Genomic DNA, 22,878 nt, shown 5'->3' on the forward strand with positions numbered 1-22,878 from the left:
ACCCTTCTAAGTCTCCTCAAGACCTTAAATAAAGATGTTTACCTCAAAATGTAGGACCTCATCATCTGTATCTGGTCTACGTGCACATAATCTTGTTGGACACAGTCCCTTGTCTGTGACTTAGTCTGAAACCCTAGGACCTGATGTGACTAGTTATGTGCCCTGCACACACTCAACACACAATGGTAGCACAGAGATGAGGGATTCACTGATGGTCCATTCGAGGGAGAGGAACTGGGAGGCACTTAGCCTCCCATACACAGAAACTGAAATCTGGCAGGGCACACCATCAGTTCCTTAATTAGGATGCAGTGGTTCTGGGAATGACGTTAGGGCTCTGGATTCTGCACTCCGTCACCTCTCTTCTGCATGACCTAGCCTGATTTATTCATTTTGCTATCTAGTTTCTTCAGTTCTGGTTCCTGCCCAGAGGGCTCTTCTCATTTGAACTGTTTCTAAAACTTATGTTTCAAATTGATTTCATACCTTTAAGAAAGTTTTTGGATTTCTGATAAATTATAATGTAGTCCACTAGGGGAAAGCCACCCCTATATTTCTGGAACAGGATCCACTCCACCTCGAACTGAGAGATGTGGGGACAGTGCTACTATTTATCATCTGTCATAAGGGTTTACAAGGCACACTCTTTAGAGTCTCAAGAAAAGGGTCTTAGAGCAACACCCTTGGTCTGAGATTTGCTCTGATGCTCCATTTTGCCGGTAGCATCCTGATTGTGACCTGTAGCCTGCATTCATTTCATACTTCAGGGATCTTTGTTTCTGACTGGAGACGCTGGGAAGGAGGAACAGTTTTATTTTCACACCTAGGTAGTCCTGGCTCCTTGGTGTTTTGTCTAGATTGTTCTCTAAAACTGAACGATTCTTTTAGCTCCTCCGTCTCTACCTATACCTATGGTAAGTGACTCTACCAGCTATGGATTTTTTTTTGTCTCAGCTAGAAACCCACCCTTGGTTGCTCTACTATGTGATGCTGGGGCTACATTTCTCTTATTCCAGCTGACACAATCTCTGGGTTTCCAAAGAAAGGGCCTGGAGGGAGATTGCAAGGCAGAGCAGGAAAGAGGATCTTCTTCCTTGGCAGATATCCATGTGGTTGTGAGCAGGGGTGGGGAAGGTCCTGGTCTTGTTTCTCTGTCTAGAACTTTAGTACAGTGAATAGTATTTGAACATACCCTAAAGTGCTTTAAACATTTCACTAATAAGTATTAAAGAAGGTACCTTCTATTCCTAGATTTTACACTTTTTTTTAATTTAAATAGGTGTTGGATTTTGTCAAATCCAATAGGTGTTGGATTTTTGTGCTTCTGTTGAAGTAAGCATGTGTCTTTTTATTTAATTAAAAAAAATTTAATCTTTATTTTTGAGAATGAGAGAGACAAAAGGAGAGCAGGGGAGGAACAGAGAGAGAGGGAGACCCAGAATCCAAAGCAGGCTCCAGGCTCTGAGCCGTCAGCACAGAGCCTGATGTAGGGCTCGAGCCCACGAACCGGGAGATCATGACCTGAACCAAAGCTGGACACTTAACCGACTGAGCCATCCAGGCGCCCCTCATGTGTCTTTTTTTATTGTGAATCACCTGAAGCTACAAAATTAGCTGAACTGCTGCTATTCAAGGTGATTATTTCCACTGCTACTCAGGGGAATGTACTAATTTCCAGGCAATGCAGGAGTTGTTCTGATAAGGTGTAACCAATTCATTTATGACACAGGTCTGATTAACTCCATGTCAGAAAACTGGGAGATTTATGCCTGGTGTCTCTAACTGATGGAGTAATTTCCCACCATGTCACATTCCCCGTTCTTCCACAGAAACAGTACTCTCCAGGGAGCCTGTTTGGACCTCTCTGCAATCCCACCACGTTACTGTCCTACCTGGATGTGGGAGTCTTTCAAGACAAGGAATCTCTTCCTACTTCATTCACTGTATTTTGGCTCAGGAGCACTGCTGCCCTTTATTGGGTGAGTGCATTTTCACGGAGTCTTAGGTGACTGACTCCCAGCACACAGGATTTCTAAGACACTTATGTTCTTGTGACAGGTGTCGGTTACATATTTTGTGCCCAGGAAGGCACAAACTGCACTTGACCTCCAATTATGTTTTGGTTTTTTTCTCAGCTAATCAGTGGAGACTGTGGGCAAGGGACTGACTGGATGAGAACCCCCAGCACCTCCATCCCCACTGTTGAGATTTCTGGGATTCGGTTTACTTCAGGCCTGAATAAGGAATTAAAGAAACAATCACACTGTGGCTTTGCAGACCTGCATCCTTCTGCCTGGGAACCGAGAACAGTGTGTTAAGTCCTAGAAAGGAGCAGACCAGAGACTATGAGGGTAGGGAGGCCTGCTGTAGCCCTCTGGCTGAGGCCAAGGCTTTACACAGTCTCAGGGGCCAGACAAGCCCTACCCCCTCTGCATAAACTCAGCTGAGGCAGTTGTACTGAAATAGTGCCTTTATTTCCTGAAGTTCATGGAATATGCTCCAAGGCAAAGAGAGTCCTTGCCTAGGAGGGCATAGTATGGCCTTGCTTGGTGGGCAGCCCTGGGTCTTTCTCCTTGCTGACTCCTAGGAGCTTAGGATTGGCCTGTGGGAGGTCAGAGTCTGAGGAGGGAAATGTCCATGTATCCCTGTGCCCACACCCTCCCTGGGACCTGCCTCTTCCCACTCCACACTGCCAGCCCCTGCATTTCTGTCTTCTTTGTGCCCTGTGGGAGCACCCTTCCCCAAAGACCATCCTCTGAGGACTCTCGATCCCCTTCTTTGCCTTCCTGCACCCAGCTCCTTGCATGAGCTATTTCTGCTCCCTGCCACCCAACCCAGGGCTCACAAGTTCTCCTGGGCCAGCCCCTTCATCTTGTTTGCTTTGGGCTTGAGCAGGGATCTGCACCCCAAGCGTTTCCAGCTCTTCCTTAAGCCTGGACAGACAGAGGCAGGGTAGGAGTGTGGGGAGGGGGAAGGGGAGGAGAAAGGACAAGAGGCTGTGAAGAGACCAGGAGACAGGCTGAAAAGGGAGCAGAGATGCCTCAGCCACCTTCCCCTAGAGGACTGGGGGGAGGGCCTCCACACGCACCTCTGCCTCTTTTGCTGTAGCTGCTGGCACTTCTGCTGCAGCTGTTCATGGTGCTGGGCAGCAGCCTCTAGGAGCTCCCGGGCCTTCCTGTTCTCCTCTTCAAACATATGTCTGAGGGGGGTGGGCATCAGCACTGGCATCTCCCTCCCTCCACCCCAGTCCCTGTCCCTGTCCTGCTCGTCTTACACTGCAGCTGCTGCCTCCTGGCTGCGGAGAAAGAGCCCCTCAGCAGTGGTCGAGCAACCGTCAGCCCCAAACTGGGAACACAGACGATGCTTCACGTCCTCCAGCTTTGCTTCCACGAGCTTCTCTGCGGCAGGAAGGGACAGATAAGCAGGGCAGTGCAAGGCAAATCAGGGCCTCCCCAATCTCCAGGCCTCACCTTCCCTGAGCAATTGCTCCTTGCTGCTGTCCAGGGCGCCAATCTCCTGGGCCATCTGCTCTGGTCTCTGAGTAGGTAGAAAGGAGGCCTGTGCATGTGTTTCGGCCTACCCCCATGCACCTCAGACAAGCCTACCTCCCTTCCTACTACTCGGGCCCTCTGGGCACACAGGGCACGTTCCAGCCTCAGGGCCTTTGTACTGGCCATCCTCTCCACCTGGAACTGTCTCACCCCAGACACCTGTGATGCTGTGCTTGAGAGGCTCACGAGGTGGTTAACGTTCGGTAATCTTGGAAGCTTTGACGTGAGGCAAGCATTTATTACAGGGGATCCTAAAAGCATCACTAACCAGAAGTGTTCCCTGGAGAATCATTTACTAGCCCTGCATTGCCGTTTCTCTTCCCCTTACCTGGCCTCTTCAATGAACCTCTCTCTCTATCCCAACGTCTGTTCTCTCTGCCCCTTTCACTTGGTATCTAGGATCCCCAAAGGGCAAACACCAGTCTGCTTGGTTCCCTGCTGTCTGCCCTGTGGCAGTCATGGCTGCAAACACATCCATGGATCTTCTCTATGGATAACCTTTCCTGACTTCATCAGGGCTCCTCCTGGTCACTGCAGGGCCCTGGGGGAGCAGCAGAGAGGGCGGGCAGGACCAGTGAAGAGGATGACACCGGGTGGCAGTGAGGGTGGGGATAAAGCACTGAGTTGAGGGCCATTTTGACGTTAGGCCACCAAGGCTGGCTCAAAAGCCGGTGAGAGGAAGGAGGCCTGCGGCGTGACCTTCAGTTTGGGGCCAGGGACTCTTAGGGAAGATGTGCAAGGTGGGAGGAATGGCTGTGAGTGACTCACGTGGAACTCCCAGAGGTCCTTGTGCTGGCCCATCAGATCCTCCAGCTGTTCCTCAAAATCCAACCTGGGGGCCAGCCACACAAGATGAGGGACCATTGGCCGAGACACCCCTCCCCAGCCAGGCCCAGGCCAGGGGTCTTCATGTACAGACCATGGGAGGCTTGCCCATGTTCTTTGCTTGGCAGGGAGCACCTTCCCCACCTTGACCTTCCAAACCTCAGGTCAGCCAGCTCCTCTTCTAACCCCCATCCCTGATATTACCTGCACCTACAACCCATCCTCGCACACTGCCCCCTCACCCCCCACCTGGCCTGGAGCACTGGGCTTCACCTCAGTTGCCTCTGTTTGTTCTTCTCGTCCTCGATCTGGGAGTTCAGGGCAGAAATTCGCTCCTTGCACTCCTGCAGCGTGGTCTGCTTCCTGCGAAGAGGCAAAGCAGCCCTCAGTCATGTTCTCTGAATGTCTCCCAGGATGGGGCTGGGTGGGGCTTCTGCCTCCTCTTGGGGTGTGTTGTAGCCTTCTAAATTGAGGTCCTTCTCTAGTAACTTCATGGGTTGGGGCATGAGCATGTGCCCCCTGGGAATAGTGTAGTCACCGGGGCATGGTCAACTGCGAACACACACACACACACACACACACACACACACACACTAATCTCATCCCAATTTCCCCACACAGTTCCAGTCTTGGTATGCCAGGGCTCAGTGACTCTGCTCACAAAATAAGCTAAACCAATGTTCAGGAAGTGGAGAGGTGGATTCACAAATACTGAGGTGGATGGAAGGGTCCCGATGAATAGAGAGAGACGGAATGGCTTGATGCCTCAATGAAGGGACAGATGAGTGGACAGCCAGCCAAGGGGCCTATTTTGGGAAGAGTGACAGGCACAGAAGAAAAAACAGCCAAAGGAATTTGGTATTCTAGCAAACGAATGATTATCCCAGTGAGTGAGAGTGTTCTTAACACTACTGCCTACTGTTGGGTCCAAGGTGGGAAGACACGCATCTGACCCCTCCGTTTTAAAAACGGAGGAAATGAGAGCCCTGGGTCCATGACTGAGTTTCCCTCTTTCTCTACTCCCCCACAATGAAGGGGAAAGAAGAGCAAGGCCCAGCTGGAAGGTCTTACCTCTGTGCCTCACTTTCCTTCTCTTGGCAGTGGAGTCTGAGGATCCTTAGGGTCTCTGCAGGGATAGGAACCAAGGGCCCCAGGAGAACCCATTAAAGCATCAGGCCTGGGCATAGTTAATACGGTCAGATCACGTGGAGTCTCGTGGACACCTGATTGGGCTTTGTAATTTGCTTCAAGTCTGGTGGAAGCCACAGGAGGGATGCAAGAGGATTCAGGTTTCAAAAGGGTTCGGCTGCTGTGGAGAGACTGTCACACTGCCTCTGCAGGGTGACAAAGGCAAAAGCCTGGACACAGAATGGCTACAATTACCTTGCTTTTTGTTCAAGGTCTCTTTCAGACGTACTTCCTCTCCACTCACTGGAAAACACAGTAACATGTTCAGGCATCAGGTACCACCCACTGCACCCTCAGAGAGCATACCTGCCCACAGTCACACAGGCGGTTTGGGTCAACTGTACCCCAGTCCCAACTGTGGACCCCTTGAGTTGAGCCCCCTCCCATCTTGTGTGCACACTCCCTGATGTGGCAGCAAAGGGCCCTGATGTTGATAAAGGGTTGACTGTGAGGGTCCTGCAGAATGCCAGTGCACTTTACATGGACGGGAGAGAAAGACACATCATCTGAACTGGGATATGGGCTATGAAGAAACACATCAAGCAGTAAGGGGAATGTGATCAGGTGGGGACAAGGTGCTGTCTTTAGATGGGATGACCGGGGTAGGTTTCTCTCAGAAGGGGACATTCAAGCTAAGAGCTGATGGTGATGATGTATGGCAATAGAAACCAGTGGTATCTGGGGCAGAAGAGTCTAGCAAAGGCCCTGAGGTGGGAGTATGCTTGGACAGTAGAGAGTGGGAGACTGGTAGGACCTGATGCCACAGAGGGGGCAGGAGCCCTTGGCCGCAGCGAGAATGCTAAGGGTCCAGAATATTGAGTCCAGGAAGGCATGACACTGGGGACCTCTGGGTGACCGAACCCTGCATGCTTACGTGAGTCCATTTCCTTCTGCAGGGCCTCCCAAACAGTCCGGGCCTCTCCCAGCTCCTCACTGGCTTTCTTTTTTGCTGTGCCAAAACAAAACAAACAAAACAAAACAAAACAAAACAAAACAAGAAACCAGACAACGTGTAAGTGCAACATCCAACTACACCATTCCTTGCAAATAGTGACGTTTCACATTTGTCTTCAAGCAAACTGGGCAGGGGGTGGGGAGGACACATTTTACAGGGCAAGAAATGAGGTTTCCAGAGCCCAAGCCCTTCTTGTTGGTCTCAGTTGGCAGCAGGGCCAGGTTCACGGACATGTGACTACAGCAGTTGCCTTTAGAAAAACCCACCCTTGGTTTGACCTGCTGCTGTGGTCCTGAAATACATACTTAGTAATCCTGTAACCAGGGGCCCTGCAAATCATGTAGCTTGTCCCTGAGCTCACCTTGCTGAACCTCATTAATCCGATTAATCAGGACCTCAACCCTGGGCTCTAGGCTTCCCGCTGTAGGGAGGAAAGGAGGTTGAATGGAGGTGACAGGGCAGGCAGAGGGAGTTGGGGGCCCTACAGGGACTCTCATTCTGGGTAGAGGATACAAGGGAAAAAACAGAGATACTGAGTCAGGCTGTAGTCATCACAGTCAAGAAAAATAGAGGGGCAAGGAATTAATTAAAGCGCGAAGGAGTGGGGCATGCTCTTCAGATACGGGAAGACCTCTTGAAGGCCTTAAATCAAGGGGAGGGCAGTTCCCGGGTGGGGTGGTAGGTAGTCAGTGCAAAAGGCCTTCCCTGAAGTGGGAACATGGCTAGAAGAAGCCATGTGAGCAAGCAGAGAGCAGCAGAGGTAAGGTGGAGGGAAAGGAGGTGAAGGTGAAAACCTGGATTTAACTGAGTGTGGTGGGGACCACATGGGTGGCTAGCAAGGGGGCTTGGGGGAAATGTTATACTTTAATTTCAAATCCTTGGGCTATATTTGTACTTCAAAGAAGTTTTAAAAAGTAGGAAAGAGCCAATGGGTTAATTTCCAAAGGTTGTGAATTGTGAGTCCTGGAACTTAATCCACTGCCGCCTTTTCCCAAAGCTCAGGCTGTGCCTCAGTTACAGAGAAGACATGTGACCTTTCTGCAACTTCTTCATCATTTCCATCAAGTCTTCAATTTTCTGTGAGGACTTGGCCTGCCCTGTGGAGACACAACCAAACATTTCACAATCCCAAAGGAGAGGGCCCAAGGAAGGGTCCAATAACTTTGGTATGGGACTGAGGGGGGCTCAGATCTCCAGCCAGAGTGGTGCTCTTGCCCCTTGTCTTGAGGTAGACACTGAATTCGAGAGGAGTCAGGCTATTTCATGGTCAACTTTTCCTAAAGTGTGAAATCATACCACAGAATTTCCCTTAATAAAACCCAGGGCAAGGGGAGGGGTGAACTTTCACTGCCTGTACTATTCAAGACTGGGTCAAACCTCATGATGTAATAATGAAAGGAAAAGAAAGGAGGGGCAAAAAGCAAAACAAAACTGGAAACAAGGGGTCAAAAGTCACTGTAACTGGCAGATGGCTAATTAACTAGAAAGTTCTAGAGTCTTATTAAAAAACCCCACAATGAATAGTAAGAAAATTTAATAAGACACCATGTCATTTGCACATAAATACAAAGAGCTATTCTATATACATAATCAATTACTCTGAAGCCTGTGAGTAGAATATTTCGTATTCACTTGTTTATAACCAATACAGGCACTTATTTTTAATTCCTTAATGAACTAGTAGATGTTGGCAATTATTAATGGTACTAACGTCACAAGAGAGATAAATGGACATTATGAGCCACTTGATGTAAAAATACAACATAGGATTCTTGCCAAAAAAGAAGTCAGAGTAATGCCTTTTAATTCTCTTAATCTAAATACTGATTTAGGGAAAATACATGAACACAGGACACATGGGGATGCAATTAGCAACATCCAGACTGGGAGCTTTACAGGAAAAAATCAGGACTTTTAACAAATTTTTTTTTTGGGGGGGGGGAGGAAAAAAGGAAGATCCTTACAGATGAAAGGGGATTAAAAAGACATATACTCAATACTCAAAAACAGACTGTATTTAGATCCTGATTCGACAAGTGCACTTTAAAAAATAGTGGTGACATAATCAGAGAAATTTGAAAACTGGGTTTTTGGCGAAACAGGAACTATTGTAGCTGTTATTCAGACAGAACAGTACTACTGTGGTTAGTTTTCTGGAAAGAGTACAGTACTATATTTTAGAGATGTTAGAGATACATATGGAAATGTTTATGGATGATATGCTATGATGCCTGTGCTGCTTCAAAATGAAATAGTGGAGTGGGTGAGGATAAAAAGGAAACAAGGTTGGCCAAAAGCTTATAACCGTCAAAGTGGAAAAGATGGGCTCATGGGGGTAATTTTATACTTTGTTTTTGCCTTTTGTATATGCTTAAATTTTTCCATAATAAAAAGTTTTTAAAAAGCAACCAGTCAGGGGTGCCTGGCTGGCACATAGAGCATGTGACTCTTGCTCTCAGGGTTACAATTTTGAGCCCCATGTTGGGTGCAGAGAGTACTTAGAATAAAATCTTTAAAAAAAAGCAATGAGTCAATATAAAGAAGGTAAACAATCACTGCTTTCAAAGAGTGGAAGAAAGGAGGGGACAGTTACGCAAAAATTTTACAAATGGCCCATAGATATTTGACAAGATATACAATATCAGTCATGATTAATGAGATGAAAACAGCATATCATACCTATCTGGTTGGTAAAGATGAGTAAGTCTGACAATGGCCAGTGAGATGATGTGGGGAAATTGACACACAGATAGGCTGGAAACTGATGTGACCTTTCAGAGGACAGTTTTACTACATCAGCATTTTGAAGGCATAATTATGTATGAGACATGCTCATCTAAGTATGCAAAAGGCATGTTAAAAGACACGGAAGCAGTATTTGTCATGTCAAAAGTGGGAAACAACGTGGATGCCCATCAGCCGAAAAGTACGATCCATCCCCACAACAAAATACTGTGCAGCCATTGAAAAGGAGGTAGATTCATTATGCATTAAACATGGAAGGAGACCCTAGACAGATGAAAAGTCAGTAAAAAATTGTGCATAGACTCCCATATGGCTACAAAAAGAGGTGAAATATATGCCAGTCTACAAACATATGCATACCACGTCCAGATAATTTGTGGCCAGAATCACCAAAATATTCTCAGCAGTAGTTACCTCTGGAGGGTAGGACTAGGAAGGAGGATGTTTGTCTTTCACCATACACACTTCTGCATATGGCTGTATTTTTTAAAGCTAACTGGCCCAAGTGACCCCAAATTGATCTTTACAGTTTGTTTGGGCAACCAATTCCCCAGGTATTATTAACAGCCTAGGCAGTGAGCTGCACTGTTTTTACCCTCTATTGCCTATGTAGTGCCCGCCATAAGGCAAAGCACAGCCTGGCAAGAAATACCTGTTGAATTAACAAAAAATCCGATCCCCCATTGCTAACATTTCTGAACCTTGAGACTGAGTTGCAGACACAAGACCTCAGACACAAGGACCAGAAGTCCCGGTGTGAAGCGCAAAGGGCAAGGACACTCTCCTATGTAGTAAGCACCGTGCAACGCATGTTGAAATACTCTGGTCTGATGTGATGGTGCCAGGAGATGGGGCTTTGGGGAGGTGATTGGGTCATGATGGCGGAGTCCTGACGAATGGGAGCAGTGCCTTTATAAAAGCGACCCCAGACAACTCCCCGGCCCCCCGCCCCCCGTGAGGATGCAGCCAGAGGATGGTCACGCAGGCACCGGGAGCTGGTCCTCACCAGACGCCCTATCTGCCGATGCCTTGGTCCCAGACTTCCAGCCTCCGGAGGCACAAGAAGCAAAGTTCAGTGGTCACGGGGCGATCCAGGTTAGGGTACTGCATTATAGCAGCGCAAACGCAGCCACTGGTGAAGTGACTAAACCACCCACGTGGACTAGCTTATGGGAGGCACCTGAAACAGCCACACCGGAAGGCTCCTTTGGCGCAGCCTTGGCCATCGGAGGCGTTTAATACAAGGGGTGCATATGCATCCGTCCCATTTTCCTCTTCGTGCCTGGCTGCCACTCTCTGCTCCAGGCGAGCCTTGCGTGCGAAGGTTCGCTACTCACACCTCTCCTCTGTGGGACAGACACCCCGGAGCCGCGCCGGGTCCCAAGGCTGCACCAGTGTAGGTGGGTCTGAAGGGAGCGAGGGCAGGCTCAGCCCCTCGAGGGAGGCGAGCGTTCCAGGAGCGCACCGCGGGGCCGGGTGGCGCCACCCCTGCCCGCGGAGCTGGGCGTCAGGTCGGCGCCAGGTCGGCGTCAGGGAGGAAAAACAACGCGGACGCCGCGTGCCGCCGGCCTGGACCCAGCCTCGGAAAAGAATGCCCGGGTAAGAACCGTTCTGGGGCAGCAGGGACGCCCAGACGTGGCTGCGAGCACAGAGGGAGGCGGCTCACTCAGGAGCTGCGCGCAGAGAGCCGCTCGGCCCAACAGAAAGGGTGTCCCCAGGGCTACTTCACACAGCCGAGGCCGACCTGCCGGCGGTGACCCTGCGTTTCCTCGGCGGCGGGAGGAGCGGGGGTTGGGGGGCCGCCGCGTGTCCCCGCCCCACCTCCCAGGGGCGTCGGGGCCCAGCACTACCTCCTGCCTTCTCAGCCGGGTCCGTGGCTCCCACCCGCTCCGCGCTCGGAGGCCCCAGCCGCCCCGCCATTCCCTCCGCTCGCAGACTCCCTCCGTGTTGGCGCCTCGGTTGGGATTGGACCAAACCTGCGCGGGGGGGCGGGGCGCCCCGCGGCACGCCTGCGCAGTGTGCTCCAGGCGCGGTGAGCCTCGAGCTGAGGCGGGGCTCAAAGGCTGAACACAGGTGCTAGTGCGCATGTTTAAAGTCTCTGGGGCCGCAAACTCAGAGTAGGGGAGGTGGGGGTGGGAGTACGTGGTCTTCCAGGCTTGCGATTGGCAGTTGAGGAGTCGGTGACTGCGCATGTGCAGACACCTCCAGCGGGGCCTCCCCGACCTTACGGAGCTTGCGGAGGTTAGGTGGAGAGCACCTTTGCCGTGTGTTGGGCCCGGGTTTGGATTCTTGTCTCTACTGGTATTCCTTGCTGCACACCTGGGGGTGTAACCACAGGACTGTAGCCTCTAACTAGGCAGCATGGAATTTCTTGGAGTCTAGAGTAGGAAATTTACTCCTAGATCCTCGGGAGAGCGAGCTTGTCTCAACACTGCATTTGTCAATAAGTTTCTTGTTTTTCATCTTATTCATTCTCTGTGCCTGGAAAAAGCTTTCCTTTGTTTAGTTCTGCGGAGCTGTCCTCTATTTGCTACACGGGGTGCTGCGTGATTTGTGAATCAGTTAGTAAAGCCAATTAGATACTTAAATTCACTTTTGTTAACACCTCCCCATAATAAGGGACAAGTGAAGTGGAGGAGAAACAGAAGTTTAGTAACACGGATTCCTCCTGTATACATGGAAGAAACCCAGGGAAGCTGAGTAGGTCCCTGAGATGGCTTACCACCACCTTACCTGCTATTATGGGCTAAAGATAAAGACTTTGATTTGAGGAGCAAACAAGGGAAATGGGGGTAACGGTGGGTGGTAACGGTGTCTTTCCCATTGATAAAAGTTTCTACAAATTTAGAGTCCTCCTTCTCTTCCTAGCACAAAAGGCGATTTTCCTTTTAAATGTAAATGTTCCTTACCTAAAGACAACTTCTACTCAGTCCTCAGAGGTCCTTTTGTGTCTGCTGTTCGTTAAAATTAATCACACCTGTCAACCTTAAAAATAAAGCTACCGTTTATTTTACCGGCAAAAGACAGGTTTATTTGGGAACAGTAGAGAATTGCCACTGTGACAAGCAAACTACCGCAAAAGCCCCCGTGAGTCCTGAGAAAGAAGGAAGGAGAGGAGGTTCTTTTATAGAGGAGGCAGGGCGTGGGGAAGGGGGGCTGTTGTAAACTAAAAGTCTGTTGGCATAAACTGGGGGGCGGGGGGGGGCTGGAAGAGTAGTGGCTTCTCATTGGCTGGGCAGTGAGTGTCTCTCATTGGCTGGGCTGTTGCTGGGGGGAGGAAGAGGCCTTCTTTCCTCCTGCTGGGATAGTGAAGTGTATCTACCTGCAAGGTGTCTCTTTTCCTGTTGCTAGAGTCTTAAGAGTGCCCTCTTCCAAACCTTAGGACTTAATTTCAGTGAGGTTTCTTATTATTAATTTTCCCAGGCTCAAACAATGCTCATCCCAAAGAGCCGTGCTCACTCCTCCTCCTGTGGAGTTGGCTTTGCATCCTCGTGGACAGGACCCTCCTGGAAGGTGGTGCTGAGTCCTCAGCTTCAGGATAAGGTGGAGCGGTGGGAGGGAAAAGTGAGTAAGATGGAGCAGAGGCTTCCTATGTGTAGTGAATGGTGAAGAGTGTGGTCTTCGGAGGACCTGGTGGAGGAAAGGCTTGATGTGGAAACCTGAGTTTCTGAGTATTTTAGTGTGTGTGGTACAAGATTTTGTGTATGGTGTAACATACTGCCTTCTGTTGCTTGTGACTCATTTTCTCAGCAGTATTTGTTGAGGAGACTGTCCTCTCTGGGTAATTGACCATATTCTGCTGCAATGATCCTTGTACCTGGTTTCATCTCAACACTGTCAAGACTGTTTTCTTTACTATACAGCTTTGTATAGCTTTGTTCTTTCTCAAGATGGGTTTGGCTATTCAGGGCCCTCCGTGGTTTCATACACATATCAGGATTGTTTTTTTCTTGTTTGTTTGTTTGTTTGTTTGTTTTGAAAAATGCCTTTAGAGTTTTGGTCATGATTACACTGAATCTAGATTGCTTTAGGTTGAATGAACAATTTAAAAAAAAATTTACAATCTACAAAGGTGAAATAACTTTCCATTTACTGGTCTCTTCTTCAATTTCTTTATCAACATCACATCGTTTTGATGCTATAGGATTTTCACATCTTTGTTAAGTTTTTCCCTAGATATTTTATTATTTTGGAGGAAACTGTTAGTGATGTTGTTTTCTTAGTTTTTCTTGGTGAAGGTTTGTCATGAGTATGTAAGGATTAAGAATGTCCTGTCCCCTCAAGGTCCTTCTACTGGATTAGCAGTCAAATTGATATGACACAGTTTAACGAGAGAAGATAAAATTTAATTTTGTGTATATGGGGAATCCAGAGAGACCTGGGAATTCTGAAGACACTTGGGCAAAATGAAGCATATATGTCATCCTGAGCTAAAGACAAGGAGGTATGGGTCAGGTACCTCAAAGGGAACGAATGCAGTTCGCAGGAATGCATTCACAGGAATGCAGTTCACAGTAAGTGTTTGGTAAACAAATGTTTTCCTGTCCTCTCAGACGGAATGAGACATAGAGGGCTTTAAGCAAACAGACCTTGCTAGGTTCTTCCCTGTCTACCATACCTGGTTCATATCATGGTGAATAACTCTGTTTCTGGAGCAGGTCCTCTATCTATATTCTTTTAGGCAGCTGTGTGGGAGGTAAAGAGCTTTTTCTGATTCTGCTTGGTTTTGATTAATTTATTTTTGAGAGAGAGTGGGGAGAGGAGGAGGAGGAGGAGGAGTCAGAGAGAGAGAGAGAGAGAGAGAGAGAGAGAGAGAGAGAGAGAGAGAGAGAGAGAATCTTAAGCAGACTCCACAGTAAGTAAGCATGGAGACTGATGCGGGGCTCGATGTTACAACTGTGAGTTTTTGACCTGAGCTGACATCAAGAGTCAGATGCTTCTGAGCCACCCAGGTGCCCCTTGATTGCTTTTTAAGTGAAAATAGTCTTCATGCCAAAGTGACTCACCTTGGGATCTGCCTTTGGACCCTACAAGTATATATGATCACAAGTGATTTCAGTATCTTGATTTTGTGTCCTGCAATTTCCCTGAAGTCATGTAAAAAGTGTGTTGTTGTTGTTGCTGCTGCTGGGGTGATATGTAACATTGGGAATTTAGAAAATGGTACTGTTTCTACCCAGGTCATCCTCAATAACCAAAACATAGGGGGCACTAATGTAAGCCTCACTCTATGGCCTTTAGTAACACATATCCTCTTACAAGGGTCATTAATTTCACTTTGGGTGAATGGCATGTTGGCAGGCCTTGTCCTCTATCATGAAGTTTCATGTTTTTTCCTTATTTTCTGGTGTGGTACCGATGTCATTGTTTTGAGACATAATTTAGTTTGCATCATTTTGAAATGTACTAGAAAACTGCTGTAGCAGTGGAAGTACTCATAACTTGACACTCAACTTCACCAGGTGTCATTGTTTTACTACCTCTGACAGTTCACACAAAAAGCTTGTATGTTTTACCCCCAAAGAGGAAAACTCTCCCTGAGAACTATGTCGTAATTTCCAAATGAGGAAATCATTATGGTTTCCTCATTATCATTGAATCCACAGGCCACTTCAGCTGTCACCACCTGTTCCAAAAGTGTGAAAGAGTCTTCTTCCAATATGACCAGGTTTCTTTTTTTCTGTCCTTTTCTTAAGACTTTCCCTCATTTTGATAAGCTTAGTCGATTGAAAGATCACAGGGGACTGAAATCTGGGTGGCCTTTTCTGTATGGCCTCTTTAACTTGGTATGTTTTCAATTTTCATTCATGTTGTAATATATTTCAGTTGACATTCATTGTGCTTCAAATACATAACATACTATCAGCCATTTAGTGGGAAGAGTAGGGCGACCCTAAGCTTGTCTCATCACTTGAATATAGCTAGATAAATATAAAATCATTTGGAACACCCAAGAAATCCATCAGAAGTCTTAGAGAACAAAGCTACACATCTACAAACCAGAAAAGCAACCCATGGAAGCTTCTTGTAACAAGCAGGCCAAAACACACCTAAGATCTAAGTTCCTGTAGGTACTTTATTTTATTTTTTTAATTATTTTCTTTGATTTTTATATTTTAATTTTGTTTAATGTTGCTTGTTTTTCTTTCTCTCCAAAATGACAAAATGGAGGAATTCACCTAAAAGAAAGAACAGGAATCAATGATGGCCAGAGATTTAATCAATGTGGATATAAATAAGATGTCTGAACTAAATTTATGTATGTATGTATGTATGTTTATTCTGAGAGAGAGAGAGAGAGAGAGAGAGAGAGAGAGAGAGAGAGAGAATCCCAAGAAGGCTCTGCACTGACAGTGCATAGCCCAATGTGGGGCTCAAACTCATGAACCGTGAGATCATGAGCTGAGCTGGAGTCAAAAGTTTGACACTTAACCAACTGAGGTACCCAGGCACCCTGAACTAGAATTTGAAACCACAATTATAAGGATATTAGCTGGGCTTGAAAAAAGCATAGAAGACACTAGAGAATCCCTTACTGCAGAGAGAAAATAACTAAAATCTAGTGAGGCCAAAATTAAAAATGCTGTAACTGAAATGCAATCCCAAACGGAGGCCATAAAAACAAGGATGGATGAAATCAGTAAATCGGTGTAGTAAATCAGTGATACAGAAGATAAAATTATGGAAAATGATGAAGCTGAAAAGAAGAGGGAAAGAAAGGTCATGGACCATGAAGGCTGACTTAGGGAACTCAGTGGAATATTAAAACAGAATAATATTCATGTCATAGGAGTCCCAGAATGAAGAGAGAAAGAGGGCTAAAAGGTTTATGTGCACAAATTATATCTGAAAACTTCCCTAATATGCGGAAAGACATAGACATCCAAGTCCAAGAAGCAGAGAACTCCCATTAAATTCAACAAAAGCCAATCATTGCCATGGTATATCATAGTCAAATTCCCAAAATGGGCAGACAAGGAAAGAATCCTGAAAGCAGCAAAGGAATAAAGTCCTTAACCTATAAGGGATGACATCAGGTTTGCAGCAGATCTGTCCACAGAGACATGGCAGACCAGAGAAGAGTGGCAGGATATAGCCAACATACTGAATGGGAAAAATATGCACCAAGAATCCTTTATCCAGCATGAAAATAAGGAGAGATAAAGAGTTTCCCAGACAAAGAAAAACTAAAGGAGTTCGTGACCACTGAACTAGCCCTGCAAGAAATTTTCATGGGGACTCTTTGAGTGGAGGTAAAAAAATGACCAAAGCAACAAAGACTAGAAAAGACCAGAGTTATCACTAGAAACACCAACTGTACAGGCACCAACATTGCATTAAATTCATATCTATTAATAATCAATCTGAATGTAAGTGGACTAAATGCTCCAAGCAAAAGGCATAGGGTATCAGAATGGATGAGAAAAGCAAGATCCATCTATGCTGCCGACAAGTGACTCATTGAGACCTAAAGACACCTGCAGATTGAAAGTGAGGGGATGGATGGGGCACCTGGGTGGCTCAGTTGGTCAAGCGTCCTACTCTTGGTTTCAGCTTGGCTCATGAGCTCACAGTGCAGAGCCTGCTTGAGATTGTGTCTCTCTCTGAAAATAAATAAACTTTAAAAAATAAAAAAAAGAAGATGTACCAATTGTAAATATTTATTCCCCAATATGAAAGCATCCAAATATATAAATTAATTACTAACAAGCATAAAGAAACTCATTGACGATAATACAATAATAGTAGGGGACTTTAGCATGCCACATACAGCAGTGGACAGATCATCTAAACAGAAACTCAACAAGGAAACAAGAGTTCTAAATGACACTGAATCAAATGGACTTAACAGATATATTGAGAACATGTCATCCTAAAGCAGCAGAATACAATTCTTTTTGAGTGCCCAGGAAACATTCTCCAGAATAGATCACATTCCGGGTCACAAATCTGCTCTCAACAAGTACAAAAAGATTGAGACCGTACCGTGTATATTTTCAGATCACAACACTATGGCACTTGAGGTCAACCACAAGAAAACATTTGGAAAACCCTCAAATACATGGAGCTTAAAGAACATCCTAGTAAAGAATGAATGGGTTAGGCAGAAAATTAAAGAAGAAATAAAAAGGTACATGGAAGCAAATGAAAATGAAAACATGACAGTCCAAAACCTTTGGGATCCAGTGAGGGCTGTCCTAGGAGGGAAATATATTGCAATACAGCTCTACCTCAGGAAGCAAAACAGGCCCCAAGTACACAACTTAACCTTACACCTAAAGGAGCTAGAAAAGGAGCAAGAAATAAAGCACAACAACAACAACAACAACAACAACAACAACAAAACAAATAAAGCCTAAAGTCCGCAGAAGAAGGGAGCTGGAACAAAGATTAGAGCTGGAATAAATGATATGGAAATAAACACACACACACACACACACACACACACACACACACACACACACACACACAAAATGGACCTGTGAAACTAAAAGCTGTAAAATGGATCTGTGAAACTAAGAGCTGATTCTTTGAAATAATTAACAAAATTGTTAAGCTCCTATGCAGACTTATCATAAAGAAGAGAGAGGGGACCCACATAGATTTGAAACAAAACGAATGAAAGAAAAGAGACCACAACCAAGGACCCAAATAGATAAAACCATGTATAAAAGAGGAGAGATCACAACCAAGGCCACAGAAATGCAAACAATTATAAGAGAATACTGTGAAAATTATATGGTAACAAACTGTGCCATCTGGAAGAAATGGACCAATTCCTAGAAACACATACACTACCCAAAATGAAACAGGAAGAAATAGAAAATTTGAAAAGACCCATAATCAACAAAGAAATTGATCAGTAATCAAAAATCTCTCAACAAACGGATGAGTCCAGAGCCAGATGGATTCCCAGGGGGAATTCTACCAGACATTTAAAGAAGAGTTAGTATCTATTCTTCTCAAACTGTTCCAAAAGATAGAAATGGGAGGAAAACTTCCAAACTCATTCTATGAAGCTAGCATTACCTTGAGGAGAATTGCAGGCCAGTTTCCCTGATGAACATGGATGCAAAAATTCTCAACAAGATACTATCAGATTGAATTCAACAGTACATTAAAACAATTATTCACCATAATCAAGTAGGATTTATTCCTGGGATGCAGGGCTGATTCAATAGTAGCAACTTAATCAACATTATCCACCACAATAAGAGAAAAGATGAGCACCATATGATCCTGTCAGTAGATGCAGAAAAAGCATCTGACAAAATACAGCATTGTTTCTTGATAAAAAAAACCCTCAACAAAGTAGGGATAGATGGAACATACCTGAACATCATAAAGGCCATATATGAAAGACCCACAGCTGATATCATTTCCAATGGGGAAAAATGAGAGCCTTTCCATTATGGTCAGGAACAAGAAAAGGATGTGCCCTCTCACCATTACTATTTAGCACGGTACTGGGAGTTGGCCTCACTAATGAGACAACAACAACAACAAAAATAAAAGGCGTCCATGTTTGCAAGGAAGAGGTCAAACTTCCACTATTTGCAGAGGGCGTGATACTCTATGTATAAAGCCTGAAAGACCACAAAAAAATTGCTAGAACTAATATATGAATTCCACAAAGTATTAGGATATAAAATGGACATGCAGAAATCTGTCGCATTTCTCTGCACCAATAGCAAAGCAGGAGAAAGAGAAGTCAAGGAATTGATTTCATTTACAATTGCACCAAAAACTGTAAGATAATAAGGAATAAACCTAACCAAGGAAGTAAAAGATGTGTACCTGAAAACGATAGAACATTTATGAAAGAAATTGAAGAGGACACAAAGAAATGGAAAAGCATCCCATGCTCATGGATTGGATGAAAAAGTGTTGTTAAAATGTCTATACTACCCAAAGCAAACTACACATTTAATACAATCCCTATCAAAATACCACCAGCATTTTTTGCAGAGCTGGAACAAAGCTTCCTAAAATTTGTCTGGAGCTACAGAATACCCTGAATAGCCAAAGTAATCCTGAGAAAGAAAAACAGAACTGGAGGCATCGCAATTCCAGATTTCAAGCTAATTTGCAAAGCGGTAGACATCAAGACAGTAGGGTGCTGGAACAAAAACCAGACACATGGATCAATGGAATAGAATAGAAAACCCAGAAATGGACGCACAACTCTATTGTCAACTAATCTTGGTCAGAGCAGGAAAAGATATCCAATGGACAGATGACAATCTCTTCAACAAGTGGTGTTAGGAAAACTGGACAGCAATGTGCAGAAGAATGAACCTGGATCGCTTTATTACACCATGCACAAAAATAAATTCAAAGTCGATGAAAGAACTAAATGTGAGACCGAAAACCATCAAAATCCCAGAGGAGATCACAGGACACAACTTCTTTGACCTCAGCCTCAGTAACATCTTACTAGACACGTTGCTAAAGGCAAGGGAAACAAAAGCAAACATGAACTATTGGGACTTCATCAAGATAAGAAGCTCCCGCACAGTGAAGGAAACAATCAACAAAACTAAAAAGCAGCCTAGGGAATGGGAAAATATATTTGCAAAAGACATATCTGATATTAGCATCCAAAATCTATAGAGAACTTACCAAATGCAACACCAAAAAACAAATAATCCAGTGAAGAAATGGGCAAAAGACAGGAATAGTCACTTTTCCAAAGAAGACACCCAATGGCTAACAGACACATGAAAAGATGCTCAACATCACTCATCATCAAAGAAGTACAAATCAAAACCACCATGAGATACCACCTGACACCTGTCAGAATGGCTAAAATTAACAACACAGGAAACAACAGGTGTTGGCAAGGATGTAGAGAAAGGGGATCCCTCTTTCCCCCAAAGAGGAACAGTTTTTGGGAATGCAAACTGGTGCAGCCACTCTGGGGAACAGTATGGATATTCCTCCAAAAGTTAAAAATAGAACTTCCTTCTGTCCCAGCAATTGCTCTACTAGGTATTTACCCAAAGGACACAAAAATTCAGATTTGAGGGGGTACATGCACCCTCATGTTTATAGCAGCATTATAACCAATAACCAAACAACATAAAAAACCCAAATATCATTGATTGATGAATGGATAAAGAAGATGTGTATATGTACAATGGAATATTACTCAGAGATCAAAAGGAATGAAACCTTTCCATTTGCATGATGTGGATGGAGATACACTGTATTGTGCTAAGCGAGACAGGTCAGTCAGAGAAAGACAAATACCATATAATTTCACTCATATGGAGTTTAAGAAATAAAAGATGAATATATGGGAGGGGGTAACAAGAGGAAAGAGGGAAAGATACCACAGGAGACTCTTGGCTATGGAAAAGAAACTGAGGATTGACAGAAGGAGGTGGGTGTGAGAAGGACTGGAAGAGTGATGGGTATTAAGCACCACATTCGTGAGGACCACGGGATGTTGTGAGGAAGTGATGAATCATGGAATTCCACTACTGAAACTAATATTGCACTGCATGTTGGCCAAATAAAATTAAAATAAGTACAAAATAATAAATACAAGGGAAAAATAATATTAATCACATAAAAGAATTTAAGCACACAGTTGTGTAGGATTAAAGAAATAACACTGTAGAAATTTAAACACAATGCACCTGCAGAAGTTTTTAATTTTGAGAGTAAATCTGCATCTATTACATATTGAAAATTAATACTCCTTTCTCCTTATCTGGACAAGGTTAGGTTTTGGCAGGGGTTAGGCTTAGGGTTAGGGTTAGGGTTAGTGGTTAGAATTAGGAAAAGGGTTAGGGTTAGGGGCTAGGGTTAGGGGTTAGGGGTGAGAGTTAGGTTTAGTATTAGGGCTAAGATAAGGGTTAGGGGTAGCGGTTGGGTTATGTTTGGGTTTAGGATTAGGGATAGGGTTAAGGTCAGGATTAGGCATAGAGTACCAGAAACAAAGGAGGGTGCCGGCAAGAATTAGAGTTTGGTTTCCACGAGTTAGGGTTAGAGTCAGGGTTGGTTACAGTGCAACTGCACTTTGGAAATGATAAGTTGAAGTTCCACATTCCAAGCTCCATGCTGAATATTTATGCATCAATTCCTGAACCTTGTTTGTGCTTTTGACAGAATTTGGAATTGGGTTATTATGGGAAGAACCTAAGCTAGGATTAGTGTTAGGTTTAAGGAAGTCGCCAGGGCTGAAGCGACTAAAGTCTAGTGATTTTCATCGAGCACTGTAGTGAGGACCCCTGCGATGGTGTGTGTAAAGTGTAGGTTTAGGTTTGGCGCCGGCTTAGGTTTCGGGGAGGGTTCCAGTTAGGGGTAGGGTTAGCATTAGGTCCCAGGAGGCTCCAGGCGCCGAACCCACAGCAGGGCAGTGGTCTCCCCGAAGGGCTGAGTTGAGGGCACAAGGGACGGTGCCGGTCAGGATCCCTCTTTGGCTGCCAAGGCTACACACGTCGATGGGCCCCTTGTCGAGGAGGCCTCTGGAATCCACTTGGGCAGCTGCAGCCGGGCCTAGGAAACGACATGGTGAGCTTCCAGGTTCCATGCCGGGTCAGCCTGCACCGCTTCTGGACCCCAGGCATGTGGTGTTGTCAGATATTGGAATTGGGTCCCCTTGGGGAGACAGCATTAGCTAGGTTTAGGGTTCAGTCCAGGGACGTCGCCAGGGCCAAAGCGACTCAGGTCTCGTGATATCCCTCGAGGGCTGAAGTGAGGGCCCACGACACAAGGCGGCTCAAGTGCAGGGTTAGGGTTCAAGGCAGGCTTAGATTAAGGTGGAGGGTCCCGGATCGGTGTACGGTTAGGGTTAGGGTTAGGTCCCAGGAGGCGCCATGCGCAAAACCCACAGCTGGGGAGTGGTCTTCCCGAAGGGCTGAGTGGAGGGCAAAAGGGAGGGTGCCGGTCAGGATCCGTTTTGGCTGCCAAGGCTACACACGTCGATGGGCCCCTGGTCGAGGTGGCCTCTGGAATCCACTTGGGCAGCTGCAGCCGGGGCTAGGAAACGACATGGTGAGCTTCCAGGTTCCATGCTGGGTCAGCCTGCACCGCTTCTGGACCCCAGGCGTGTGGTGTTGTCAGACATTGGAATTGGGTCCCCTTGGGGAGACAGCCTCAGCTAGGTTTAGGGTTCGGTCCAGGGACGTCGCCAGGGCCGAAGCGACTCAGGTCTCCTGATCTACCTCGAGGGCCGAAGTGAGGGCCCATGCCACAAGGCGGCTCAAGTGCAGGGTTAGGGTTCGAGGCAGGCTTCGGTTTCGGTGGAGGGTCCCGGTTTGGGGTAGGGTTAGGGTTAGGGGTACGTCCCAGGAAGCTCCAGGCGCTGAACCCACAGGAGGGCAGTGGTCTCCCCGAACGGCTGATGGAGGGCACAAGGGAGGGTGCCGGTCAGCATCCGTCTTTGGCTGCCAAGGCCATACACCTCGATCAGCCCTGGTCGAGGAGGCCTCCGGATTCTTCTCGGGCATTTGCAGCTGGGCCTGGGAAAGGACATGGTGAGATTACAGGTTCCATGCCGAGTCAGCCTGTACCACTTCTGGACCCAGGTACGTGGTGTTGTCAGACATTGGAATTGGGTTAGGGTTAGGGTTAGGGTTAGGGTTAGGGTTAGGGGTTAGGGGT

General features: G+C 46.1%; 2 protein-coding genes across 5 annotated transcripts in view; one reads left to right on the forward strand and one right to left on the reverse strand.

The window, feature by feature from the left end:
• LOC101091903 (zinc finger protein 717-like) overlaps window positions 1-2,268 on the forward strand; it is a 33,238-nt gene extending 30,970 nt beyond the window's left edge. The window contains exons 5-6 of one of the 2 annotated variants that reach the window (XM_045040927.1): window positions 1,830-1,979; window positions 2,136-2,268. In XM_045040927.1, coding sequence (XP_044896862.1) covers window positions 1,830-1,979; window positions 2,136-2,167 — 182 coding nt within the window. In that variant the 3' untranslated portion in view covers window positions 2,168-2,268. The remainder of the gene's footprint in view (window positions 1-1,829; window positions 1,980-2,135) is intronic. The other variant, XM_045040929.1, reaches the window with a different exon arrangement.
• A 187-nt stretch (window positions 2,269-2,455) lies between these two features.
• Window positions 2,456-12,325, reverse strand: LOC123380971 (synaptonemal complex central element protein 1-like). 3 transcript variants are annotated; one of them, XM_045040936.1, is made up of 13 exons: window positions 12,174-12,325; window positions 7,554-7,616; window positions 6,881-6,940; window positions 6,439-6,513; window positions 5,760-5,807; window positions 5,448-5,502; window positions 4,650-4,739; window positions 4,320-4,383; window positions 3,471-3,537; window positions 3,275-3,398; window positions 3,089-3,199; window positions 2,846-2,996; window positions 2,456-2,602 (listed from the first exon to the last, which is right to left on the reverse strand). In XM_045040936.1, the coding sequence occupies exons 2-13, from the start codon at window positions 7,579-7,581 to the stop codon at window positions 2,522-2,524; spliced, it is 954 nt and encodes a 317-aa protein (XP_044896871.1). In that variant the 5' UTR covers window positions 7,582-7,616; window positions 12,174-12,325; the 3' UTR covers window positions 2,456-2,521. The 3 variants fall into 3 exon arrangements, with proteins under 3 accessions (XP_044896871.1, XP_044896872.1, XP_044896870.1); XM_045040937.1 differs by lacking the exon at window positions 12,174-12,325 and adding an exon at window positions 11,115-11,271 and having other exon boundaries at window positions 2,456-2,619; window positions 2,846-2,933; XM_045040935.1 differs by lacking the exon at window positions 12,174-12,325 and adding an exon at window positions 11,115-11,270 and having other exon boundaries at window positions 2,846-2,933.
• Window positions 12,326-22,878: the final 10,553 nt, after the last annotated feature.

This window comes from Felis catus, chromosome D2 (genome assembly GCF_018350175.1).
Source record: "Felis catus isolate Fca126 chromosome D2, F.catus_Fca126_mat1.0, whole genome shotgun sequence".
NCBI lineage: Eukaryota > Metazoa > Chordata > Mammalia > Carnivora > Felidae > Felis > Felis catus.